The 13,002-nt window shown below is 38.5% G+C and overlaps 1 protein-coding gene across 1 annotated transcript; it reads right to left on the bottom strand.

Annotated features, from left to right (window-relative positions):
* Nucleotides 1-870: 870 nt before the first annotated feature.
* Nucleotides 871-12,906, bottom strand: LOC128382076 (copine-3-like). The gene is made up of 16 exons (XM_053342055.1): nucleotides 12,730-12,906; nucleotides 11,356-11,548; nucleotides 10,748-10,927; nucleotides 9,054-9,128; nucleotides 8,872-8,943; nucleotides 7,937-8,017; nucleotides 7,721-7,810; nucleotides 6,027-6,125; nucleotides 5,829-5,915; nucleotides 5,527-5,586; nucleotides 5,224-5,357; nucleotides 4,391-4,445; nucleotides 4,239-4,290; nucleotides 3,584-3,717; nucleotides 3,247-3,483; nucleotides 871-2,183 (listed from the first exon to the last, which is right to left on the bottom strand). Exons 2-16 carry the CDS (start codon nucleotides 11,512-11,514, stop codon nucleotides 2,040-2,042), a joined length of 1,659 nt encoding a protein of 552 aa, XP_053198030.1. The 5' UTR covers nucleotides 11,515-11,548; nucleotides 12,730-12,906; the 3' UTR covers nucleotides 871-2,039.
* Between the last annotated feature and the right edge of the window lie 96 nt (nucleotides 12,907-13,002).

The following is a 13,002-nucleotide window of genomic DNA, read 5'->3' as shown; positions in this document are numbered from 1 at the left end:
TCATTTGGTTTTCAGTTTGTCTTTTTAATTTCAGTTTAGTTTTTGTTTAACAAGTGATTGAGTATATTTTTTGTTTTATTTCTTTAGTTTTTATTTGAAGATAGTATGGTTTATATAGTTTAGAATGGTTTATCTATTGCATCTACATACACTGTACGCTACAGCAGCACTATCTGACCCAAACAGCTGTTCTGCGCAGTGCGGCACGCGTAGGAATACCATCTATGGTTGAGAAGATGTAGTGCGTTAAAGGACAGTGCTGTCTTTTCTAGGATTTTTAGGGAGCTAAAATCTGCTGCTGACCCCTTCTGCACCAGTACATAGTTGAGCTTCAGTGCTGGTAGACCTACTCCTGCCTGCGGGATGCATACCCATATCTACTTGAGAAGTACTTCATATATCCCCCCATTACAAAAATGCATATTATCCCTTTAATGTGTGTAACTATGAGGGTTCAGCAATTACTTCCCTGTCTATTGAAGTAAGGTAAACAGACAATATGACCATTTGATAATAATACTGTTTGTTTCTTTATCTCCATTGATGCTGACATGACTAATTTAATGTTCCAGTTCCTTGCTAAACAACCATGATTTTAAATACCCTCAATAAACTTTTATCTCCAGTTAGGATCTAGACAAACAGGAGCCTCATGAAATAGCATCATGGTGTGTTAAGTCGAGGGTCATGCATTTCATTTGGAGAAGACTAATCAATATTTAGTACAGACAGCAGCTTGCTCAGACTGGTTTAAAAAGGTATCTCAATCCTCCCCTGGGAAACATAAAAGAAGATGGAGCAATAAAGTGTACAAGAATAACGTATGCATTGTGTCAAGTGAGAAAAAAACAATCAAAGTCAATATTTAATTTACATTCTCGAATATCTGTATTGAACTTTTTTTGATTCGCATACACACATATATTTCAAGAATGGACTAATTTGGCTGTCAGTAATGTAACTGATGTCATGACATGAAGGGAACAACACAAACAACAGAAGCACTACTATGTAGGTTAAATTCTGCTTTTTTTGTATAGCATTTTTACATAAAATATTGGTTAAAAAAAAATAAAACTCCATAATGAAGACAATACTACATAAGACAATAAAACAATAATGAGTGCAAAAAACTAATCTCTCAGATGAAGATACACACTTCATGATGTATTATGCAATATGGATAACAGGCACCTAACCTCTAAAGAGCTTTGATGTAAACATGCATTTTGCCGATGATAACTGATAACTTGTGGATTCTCCTTGTATAACACTTATATGAAGGCACCAAGCAGTATATCAAACAATCAGAAAATCAAACAAAGAACTGAACTTTTTTTTTAAAGAAACTGAGTGAAGTACAAAACAGCAGCAGCGTTGTAGTTTTTGTAGTGTTCCTTCTACAAAAAGTCAATGCTGTCCTCATGTAAACATTTCTGAAGTTTATCTGAATTGTATTTGGTCTGGTCTTAGCGTTGGCTGAGGTCAAGCTAAGAGAAACATGCAGGAGTGAAAAACCTGGGAGGTAATATATGTAATATAAAGCTACTGGAAGCTAAATCTGATCAACAGCAGTAGAAACATGTTAGTATTCAGCCCTTTCATGACACTTCGATTGACAATCAGACAGACTAATGAGATGGATGTTATTAGCTGCCTTGGATTTTACACAAAAACTAAAGGCCTTCAGAGAAGTGGCACTGATTTCAGTCAAATCCTCCTATAATACATAGTCTAGTGTGCAGATTCATAACATAAGAAATCACTTAAATTCTAAACAATCCTGGCACTTGAGTAACATAACAGTCAAATACATTAAGTATAGGTTAAATGTTGAAATGAAAGAAATGTTAGGAGATGATTGGCTTTAACTATAAGACTAAACGTGGCATGCTCATATAACCTCAAGGAGTTTGGGTTGTGAGTATTGATCTCCTAATAAATCATTTTCAAGTTAAAATGTGACTTTGCCTCCAGTATTCTAGATAAAAGTGACTGTCCGTGCATTTAGAGGCGGGAGTGTGGTCCCTTGGGATACATCAGAGGGGTGGCGCTGATGCTGACGGGTCAGGGAGAGGCGTGCCATCCGAGTGGGGCGGTCTCAGCTTCATGGTATTGAAGAAGCTGACCACTTGATCTGGAATTTCTGCCAAGACACTCTGAGCAAGCGCTTCGGGAGGACTCTGAGAGAGACACAAGATGTGGAGAAAGTAAGGACAAAAATGACAAGATTCACGGGGGCGTGCACACAGATAAACCTAAACAGTGGTGACTCCATCATGCAGCATGTAAGAACTGTTAAATCTATAGTCAGAATGTGATTTACTAAACTCTAGCCTAACACTACAAATGTTTCTACACTTCTACAGGTTGATAAAAATATTGCTACTATGTGGAGAAACATACAAGCAGCATAGAGTAAAAAGAAAGAGTCCAACAGCATTACACACACCTTTACATTAGCAAAAGTGAAGCAGACAGTAATTTTGAGTAATTTTCAGACAAGTATTTTCCACACACACACACATTCATTACATGACGACATAATGTTCAACATAGTTTGAACCATGCATGCAGGAAATAAAAACCTTGAAAAAGTAGCTCAGTAAGCGGAAGAGTAAAGCGACTATAATTCTATGTATAATTCTGCCTCTATACAAATTAATGCAGCTTTGCATTAGAGATGCACCGATACTGATAATGATATTAGTCAGATACTGACTCAAATGGGATTGGGTATCGGTGACAGTGGGCTGATCTGGTGTGGGATACCAATTCACATAATGTATATTTCTGTATTTATTTGTTACATTGTTAGGATCCCAGTCTCTCCCACACTGAGAGGCACACAGATTATTAATTACACACTAATATCAGATCAGTACTCCGTATCAGCCGATACCCAAAGCCCAGTTATCAGTATCGGTACTGGAAAAATTGGATCGGTGCATCCCTACTTTGTAACATATGCAGGGGTGGAGGTTGGGGTTGGGGTCATTGAGGGTTCTCCTACATTTCTAAGGAGGACTGGGTTCGCTGGGGGGCTTCAGGTCAAATAAATTGAAGAAGGAAGCCACTTGGTCAGGCAACTCTGCCAGCACGCTTTGGGCAAGGGCCACAGTGCCTGCCTGAAATAAGATGTGCAGATATTTACATATGTGCATTATTAAAGTAGTGAGAAGCACATTCACACAAAAGCTGATGCATTCTGTGGACACAGAGGCTTTGCTTCGTAACACAGCTTACATTTTGGAACTGCCTGAACGGCACAAACTGCACGATGTCCCGCATGGCTGCTTCGCCTGTTGCCGAGCGTAGATTTCCGTCGTCTCCGTCCAGGAACTCCATGGCGCTGAAATCCGCCCCCCCGACTCCCACGATGATGATGGACATGGGCAGACGGGAGGCGTTAACGATGGCGTTGCGCGTCTCGTCCATGTCTGTGATCACTCCGTCGGTGATGATGAGCAGGACGAAGTATTGCTGCGAAACATTGAGAGCAAAACAACACAGGTGATGTTATAGTGTCATTTTCTAGAAGCTACAATTAGACTGCTTTTATTTTAGGCTTCCAGCGACTCACAGAGGCAGTCTCCTGCTGCATGGCTTGCCTGCCAAAACTGGCCACGTGGTTGATGACCGGAGAAAAGTTTGTGGGGCCATAAAGCTTCACCTGAGGCAGACACTGCTGGTAGGCGGTGACCACACCCTCTATACCTAACAACACAAAACACACACACACATAGCTGAACAGAGGAAAATCATGCTGAATCTCTGGGACATTTTATACATATTTCCATGATATTGAACACAGCTGAATGTTTGCCAACTTGCTGTGACAGTGATTAAACTACCAGTGATGATATATTTTACAGGCTAACAAACTAACGAGCAATTCAGATTTCTATAAAATGTTTAAACAAATATTACGTCTAAGCAGTATCTGATTCGCTCTAGTGCATCTTCTATAAAATGCTTTTAAAAAATACTCATCAAGAACGATGAGATCCAAAAGTTTCCAGGCTCACATTACTTGTTTTCTCAGAATAAGAGTCTATTGAAATCACAACAATGTAACAATCCAAACTTCAAACTCAGGAACAGCATTTGTACCCTACAGCACCTCTTTGTGGGGACTAAGCACTTCTTATAAAGAGAGAGAGAGCATATGAAGCTGAAATGACATGTTCAGTCTCAACCATACACACACACACACATCAGCTGCAGTCTGTCATTACCTTCACAAAAAGGATTTCCTGGATTGAAGTTGACAGGAAACTCATGGCTGACCTGCAAACAAAAAAGGAACAAAAAGAATGAATCTGGATGTTGAATATGAATGAGTTACATCATCTACACCAGCCAAAACAAACAAAAAAAAAACAATCACCTGCCAGGTAGGTGGGATCTGAGCTCCAAATCCAAGCACAGGGAACAACTTGTCACTGTACAGAAAAAACGAAAAGTCTTGTCATCAATTAACCGACTAAATCAAATATTCCTTAAGCATTGAATAAATTCCTCAGTATTGTTTAGTCATGTGCCTCATATTTAATCCATGTATTCCTGCTTCCCTCATTTCTGTTTTTACAACTTCTTTTCTGCAATGCATTTATAAAATTTTGACATTTCTAAATGAAGGCCGAGTAAGTCTTTGTATTTTGCCTTTTTTAAACAAAAAAGATCCAGGAACTATAGAAGCTAAGGAACTGTTCCTCTGTTAAAAAATGTTAATAAAGTAAAATCAGTGTTTGAAGTAGGGAAACAACAGTAATCCTGTGCTTAGTTGTATTTACTGTAGGTTTAGTCTCTGAGTTTCTCAAAAGGTTCTTGATTACCTGGGAAAGTTCCTGCAGTGGGAACATGATATAAGACGGCAGCAGTGTGTTTATTATACAAAATAACACTGTATTACATTCTAGTCAGGTTTACTATTTCAAAATAATATTGTATTACATTGTGATCTATTGTGGGAATTGATTTCTCTGCTTTTTGTGTGATGGATTTCTCCGCTTACAATAGGTGACATATCATTGTTTCCACAAAGATATGCTACACCTACTGGCGTTTTTGTTGTTGGAAACATTTCTTCTATAAACTCGAATTTACCTCAAATATTTCAAATTGAAAAAAATCACACCAGCATGCCTCAGTGATTGATGATGTTTTGTTTCTGTTACTCAGATTTCCATTATCATACTTCACGGACGACTATCCATTTACCTGTCATAGTCCTGGATCACGCTGCCCACGGCCCAGATAGCCGACAGGTACTCGTTATAGCCATTAGGGCTGATGTAGTGGAGGGACTGAGGGAACCTGGGATCCCCGTTGGAGCCTGTGAAGTCAATGGCAATCTGGTAGGAGGAGACGGATAGATACACAGAATATATAATGAGATGATGCTTTGATAACCATAACATGAATTTAAAAGGTTACTCAACGCCCAGAAACATCCTGGAAATATTTAGTATAAAGATTAATTAAAAAAAAACATAAAAATTCATAGTAATGTGTTGTACTTACGGTGAAGTTAAACTGACAGCCGCCCATTATGTAATCCAGAAAAGTGTACTCCTTCACTGTCTGCAATTAAATATTGATGACAGGGAATAATAAATACAACACACACTGTACATAATTACACAAAACATTACATCATGCAGCAAGATAAAACATATTTCACAGGTCTTCAGGTAGTTTAAAACAGCGCAGGTGTTTACACAGTATTTAAAGCATCTGAACATCTTTACATTGTCTAATTAATCTCCATATCTTATAACTGGCATACAATTGGTTTAGAAAGAAAAACTAATAGAAAACAGTACCTTGCATTTTTTTATGACGATAACACCAGAGTTTTTGTATCCTTTCTTCTTCTGCTTTTTCTTGCTGTTGATGCATTCAAACTCAGCCTGAGAGGATGATAAATACACCACCAAATACAATTAGAGCCAAAATGCAGATGGAGGGTCATGAAACGGCTGTCAAAAGAAAAATGCGGCACAAAGAGAGAGAGAGCTCACCGCGTATGTTTGTGATGCCTGCTGGATTTGGCAGAGTGTGGCCTGAAAGCTTCCGATGATGTTGTGAGATCCGCTGTTGTTGTAGTCGTAACAGTCGATCTGGAAACACAGCGTTAGAGGAAACGACACAACGCCAGTCAATTCTCTGAATTTTGAATGAGGAAAAAAACCCTCAATCATTTTACATTCAACAAACACATTATCATCAGCATTTGCAAAATTGAAGTAGCATGCTATGGGGGGGGCGGGGTTGAAGCTTCGCTTGCTTTACCTGCTCAGAACCTGCACAGAAGCTTCATAGTGTGAGTGCAGATTCTGAGTAGCTTCAGTGTTGAGAACAGGGAAAAAGACACACAGTATGAAGCAACCACTTCAGATTAGACAATCTGTATGATGCTACAGGCTGAGAAGCTAACAAAGCTAATGGATAACTGATAGTGATCCATCTATATGGAAAAACGTCTACATCTACATCTAGGACAACCTACTACACAAGTTAAAGTCATCAGTGAGTCCCTGGTAGTTTGTTGGCTCTCTGTAAACAATACATTTTAACTGTATTGTACAGTGATTTATAATCTTGATCTGCATATACATTGTCATTTCATGTTAAATGAATGCTTATGTCTGATACATATGAAGCAATGAAACCAAACAATCTACCAGGGACACAGGTTGGTTGTTGTCATTTAATAGACCTAAAAATGACCAATGGCCCAAATCTGGTGTTTTGTTTAATGACAGATGTAGATGTGTGTAGGACTTTGGCCGGTCCTGTTACACACACTGCATCCTTTCAGGTGAAGAGCACACGTGATGGGAACAGTAAACTCACTTGCAGTGTTGACTGGAAATCATCTCTTCCTGACAAGTGTGCTTTAACAGGGTTAGAGGATGGAAACAAACAAAACAAAAAACATGTAAACTAACACACTTCCTTATTTGTGCAAAGATTATCGGACCCTTCAAAATGCACATATAGAGGAGATAAATAATCTGTGTGTGGTCTAAGGCCACGTTCAGACCAAATCTAGCAGTCTGGTACTGAGGTGCAGGGGTCTTCAATGGAGGAGGCGTGTTGTTTGAGGTACCGGTGAGACAGTTAAACATGTACAAGGAAACTGAGTTAAAGCTACAGATTGAAGTATGTTATAGTTAGCAATATATTTCACCAGGAATGTGTGGTTGCATGTATTATATAAAGTAATAAACTATATAAAGTAGTGTGATGTGAGGTTGCACTGTGGTAAAAGGTGATACTAGATCAACGTTTTGCTGGGCAACTGTTGGGTTTTTGTTTTTCTGGCTTGAATGGTCTGAATGAGGCCTAAACGTGATTTTACATCACCAAATAAAAACGCTACAATGATCAAAAATTCTTTTTTTTCTGTTTGATGATGTTCAAAAAGAAAAAGTTGACTTAAAATACAGCTCGGTGGAAATAAGCTTTAAAACACACTGAAATTAACCCATTTGTAGCAATGCCTGATGTCTGCAAAACGAGTATGTAAGATGTGGAAGTCAGGTTTGTTCTGTTAGTAGTGTCACATGATGTTTGCAGTGAGTACTATGTGAGTCTATTGAGATGCAATTAATTCAAGACAAAAAAAATAGTAAAAGGTTAGTGGTTTCTCAGCTTTGATGCCCTACATAGAAACATAGAGAAAGTTATAGTGTGTGTCTGTAAAACATACCTTAATAGGTTTCTCCACGTCACCTCCACAGAGTGCCTGGATTGGGATTCGGAACGGTCTCCACGTTGGGTTCAGGTTGTATTTCACCACCTGCACAACAGCACAGAAAAACAACCACCTTAACAACTGAGGAGAAGCAGCAGTAGAAGTACGACTTTATTTCTGTGTGCATTTTCCAATGTACAAAGGTGTGTCTATGTGTGTGTGTGTGTGTACCTCTGTCCTGTGAGCCAGCATCCATCCAGTTGCCGTCTGCTTGTGGAATTCCAGAAAGGGGTCAGATTTTCCAAAAAAATCCTGGAAATGAGTAAGGAAATATGATGCAACCGAAACAAATAAAATGACTGTCAAATGAACCTCCAATTGGGTTATGTCTTGGCATGTGCATAGATGAGAAAATCAAGGGTGTGACCTCCACATGGAAAACTTTGGCAGGAATACAGTTGTTCTCTGTTTGCTTAAACACGTTGGTCGGCCAAGACGAAGGATTGGTATAATTAACACAAATGAGAAACCAGAGATTGGGGGTTGGGGCATCATGGACTCCCTGTAATGCATGTTGAATATTTTGATGCATAGCTCGGAGTCGGATCTCGGCTGTTGATGACACGGCCTGCAGTGCTAGATGAACATGTCACACATGACCCATCCATATCATGCTTTGATTACAGTATATACCCCTCCATTCTTTCATTGACTTAGAAAACTAGAGTTATGACCAGCTTACTTGAATTTCACCTATAGAGGAAAATACTACATTGCCTTCATTGTGTTTACACTCCTTCATTTGTTGTTATAGACAGCAGTGATCGCTGCACTGAGAAGGTTTGTGGTGAAGATTGCAGTGCTAAATTTACGTTACTGAAAAAGAGAAGACTGCTGAGCCTTTCTTAGCTCTTGATTAATGTTGTCGTCAATCTTAATAACCTCCATTGTCATCACGTACTTGTTGGAGAGAAGTAAGCCAAGCTGACCGAGCTCAGTTCTTGCGGTCTCCTCATGTTATTGTGTTGTTGTAGCTGCTGTGAGACTTTTTCTATTTATAAAAGCTCATTCTCCGCTAGAAAAAAACACCCTTGAAGTCCTGTTTAATATTACAGGTAAACATGAGTCTGAAAACCTTAGCAGAATTTAAATGTAGTAATTAATACCTTTTTATCCAGTTTTCTCCCTGCGACTTCAAACTCCACCACCCTGCTGTCAGTTCTCTCTTCAGCGTGTACCTACAAAACATAAAAACAGCATCATGTTGACTGAACATCTGCAGAGGATCACATCTGCGATCACAATCACGCTCTAAATATGGCTGTCAATCAAAATAAAATAAACTCACAGTAATGGTTCCTTTTCCAGCAGGCCTCTTGTCCTTCATGAGAAGTGGTTTCGTTAGTTTTCCTGAAGACACAATCTGGTCAGAAGAAAAAACATTCTGTATTATTTTTCTTGGCTATCGCTGGAAATGGCACAACATCGGCACCACGTCCAACAATAATTCTAAAAACAGAACTAATAAGGGTAGTTTTTATGCTTAACAATATATCTATACAAAGAAAGGAACCTATTTCTGGCTGTCTATATGTGGGTCAGTGACAAATAAGGGTTCGCTAGGTGACCAATTCAAAAACATCTTAAAAAATAACTTTTAAAAGCAGCATCAGGTTTGTTAAAATGTACATTTAATATTTTTGTTGGTTTTATGTCATTTGCACAATTTTTTACCAAAAGTAAGACTGAATGCTCCTGAAAATGTCAAATGGTGTAACCACAAAAGAGTGATAAATATTAAATAACCTACAGTGTATTTAAGTGTAATTTTACAAATAATAATGTAATTTAGAAAAACTGAAATGGTTCCTGATTTTCATGATTCCCCAGATTATATTTGATACAATTGCATTCCATTACCTTTATTTAATATAAAAAAGTTTTAATGTAAGATCATGCCAAACTAGTTGATTTGATGTTTTATTGAGAATTCAGCATTTTTAAGTAAGTTTAAATATTTAGTACAAAGTTTTTATGGTTACAACACTTTTGCCATAATCCTCTAATATATTCTCTCAAAATGGATTAAAAGCAGAAATGTTATTCTGGGTCCACAAAAAAGATTGTGATTTATACAAATTATATATACGTTTATTTTCAAATTTTAACCCCTTTAAATTTGACTATGAAATGGACACAAAAAAAGTCATTGAGCCATGTTTGTTTGTCCCTCATATATCTACAGACCCATTAATACTATTGCCTTCATTCCTGGCAGGTCCATTATTGGGGACTCAAGGAAATGCAGCGTCGAGTGTGAAGTTGTTTTGATGAGCGGTTCTCGAGAAATATATATAAATAAGACATAAACATGGATTTAACAAACGGATATGGATAGCCCTGCTCTGCCATTGCAGCCCATATTGTGGTCAGAGGTGGGATTACATCTGTAGTGATAATAACTTGAAAATGTACGTTCTCACAGCAGAATGTCTTAGATGTGTTGTACTGCAGTACATCTAACTATAAAACAAGGAGTCTCTGCCTGTCTGGTTGTATGTATGTGTCATCTGATCAACTTCACATTTAGAGGGTGTATTGCCGGGGACCCGAGGATGTGCAATGTCGAGTGCAAAGTCATTTGGACACACAATACAAGGGAATAGCGGGTTGCACATCTACATGTTTGAGTGCAGCGGGGGCTGTTTGAATACCATCACATGACTTTGATGAGTGGGAGAAAGGCATGAGAGAGAAGAACAAGCATGCACAGAGGGAAAGTACAGAGGGAGAGGCAGTAAAACTTCTGTTAAGCCCCAGTTAAGACTCAGCTAAGCCTCAATGATGAAGTTTCTGTCTGGATTTAAATCATTTAATTCATTATCATTTAAACTGATACATATGCAAAGGAGGAATAACCCTAACCCTAACCCTGAACAGGCATGTTTTGAGCCGGTGCTGCACTAGTCAAAAGAAAGACACAATCATGAATACACGTTTGGAATGATGCGTGACCTGTCGTGGCATGCAAAGAGGACCAACCTGTCCCAGTGTACACTCCAGTTCTCCTAGGAAGTCGGCATCTGCCAGACTGCTGTCATCACTGTCAATATCGAACACCTGAAACTTCAGCTTCTGCACCATCTCAAAGTAGTAGTCAATGACAAAAGTCTTGGAAAATGCAGGATTAAGGCAGTTGTCGATTTTCTCTGTCCGGCCAACCTAACACACACACACACACACACACACACGCACGCACACACACACACACACACACACACACACACACACACACACACACACACACATAGTCAATGATTTGTGTGTATAGTCTTAATCAGAGCAGCAGATGTGGTAATTTCCAAGGTGACAAAACACACAATTGAGTTATCTAACTTTATAAATGTCACAAAAAGTCAACACACTTTTCTACTTAAAATGTTAAAATGTTAACAGCCAGAGTTTTGACTAATATTAGTGTGAGTAGACAAAAAGTGAATCTCACTGCAGTGGATCATACATTATTTATATGCTAACAAAATAGTTCTTCAGTGAATAAAAGAGTTCATGAATCAGTGCATTATAATAAATAAGAATATCACTGAACTGTTTGCAGTGATTGTAGCAGATCAACCTTTTGACAAACTGACCTCCCACCATTGAGATCCTGAGCTGTTCATGAGAAGCAAACACAGAGGGTCAGATTTCGAGAAGTGGTCCATGTCCAGCAGATTGTTACAGGAAACACTCAGCGCCACCTTGGTCACACATCCAGTGGCACCTGGCCCTGGAGGTCCAACTGCCGCCATCACAGCCCAGAGGTCACACACTCACACACAAGACCTGACAAACATAAACACAGATACACAGCTTAGAAACACAGTTATGACTCAGCTATGTGACTTTTGCATCATACCTGTTATCATTAAGCTATTTTTGAGGACAGACTTTCTGTTAAGATGTGTCAGTAGCTGTATCCACTGTATCTGGTCATCTATCAGATTCTGTGACCTGCAATGTTAGGAGAAGTGCTCAAATCCTTTACTTTTGTAAAAGTTGCCTATCAACACCACAATATAACTCTTCATTGCAGGTTTAAAAAAAAACATGTATTCAAAATCACATTCAGGTAAAAGTACAGAAGTATTACTTAAAATAATTTAACTACTTAAGTAAAAGTACTAATCTTGCAGAAAATCGAGCTGTGACTGATTAAAATGCTGCTTATGTACTAACACATCAGTATTAATGAGGTACTTATTTAACTGTATTACATCTATCAGTTAACTGTCTCTATTACATATATTAGTTAACTGTAATAAATGTATCAGTTACTTTTACTGAAGTTAAATATCTCAGTACCTACTTACTAACTTTAACTTGTGCCTACGTATTCCAGCAGTGATGGTCACCAGATATACGCCCAAACGTTATTAAAAATATCTCATTTTTAATTTGTTTATTGAAATAAATGCAAACAGAGGGTGAAATATAACTCATACAAGATATGTCATGATTCGTTGCAGTCTTTTCGTAAATTCGGCCAACACTTGATCCACTTAGCCTCCATATTTGAATAACATGTCAGATATTCCAGTCGATGTAAATTCCAGCTATCTAACGGAGCGTAGTAGAGAGTTTACTAGACGTCTTGCAGCTCCACCCCCCAGTCTATCAAAAAGCACAGTCTGTAATGTATGGTAGCTAAAACCCGTGTTTGATACAGGTTCAATTTAAGACCGGTTCACGAACATTTATTAAATATTGTTTTTATGAAAGTAAGTTAGCTATCAACTATTATGGAAAACATTCAGCCTTGTTTTGTCACATATAGCGATCACGTTAGCGTGAACGTCAGTTTACCGTACGTTACGTAACAGTACGTTAATTACCAGACGTAACTGATATTTTGAGGCTTGTAGAGACCAACAAAAGACAGACACATTATTTACATGGTTTAGTTTTCAGATAGCTGTTAGATAAAGTGTGCTGTGTATTTCACAGAGGAGCGTAAATTAACTTACTTGACGCCTACTTTCGTTACAGCTCCGCCACCAATGTGTGAAGACAGGAGTCCCGGATGTTCCTTATAACTTGGGAGTCAGCTGACAATATTATATTAACTTCGAGAGCGGAAACGAAATAATATGAACATGTTTTCTCATCGTTGGCATGCCCTACCTTTAGGAAGCTGACGTTAGCGTGTCTGCTAGTCTACGTTTATTGTGGGCGGTGCCCTGTGCGCTTGTTTCTACATACGGGGACATCCGCCGGTCCACCCAAGTATTGCAATGCAG

Source organism: Scomber japonicus, chromosome 21 (assembly GCF_027409825.1).
Source record: "Scomber japonicus isolate fScoJap1 chromosome 21, fScoJap1.pri, whole genome shotgun sequence".
NCBI lineage: Eukaryota > Metazoa > Chordata > Actinopteri > Scombriformes > Scombridae > Scomber > Scomber japonicus.
Note: the sequence above shows the minus strand (reverse complement) of the source record. Positions and strands in the feature narration are given on the sequence as shown.

Coding starts and splice junctions, on each gene's coding strand:
- LOC128382076 (XM_053342055.1), bottom strand. CDS start 11,514: ATGGCGGCAGTTGGACCTCCAGGGCCAGGTGCCACTGGATGTGTGACC. Junction 5,358..5,526: donor GCTGTCAGTTTAACTTCACC/GTAAGTACAACA, acceptor TCCTCCTACCAG/ATTGCCATTGACTTCACAGG. Junction 3,484..3,583: donor TGCAGCAGGAGACTGCCTCT/GTGAGTCGCTGG, acceptor AATGTTTCGCAG/CAATACTTCGTCCTGCTCAT.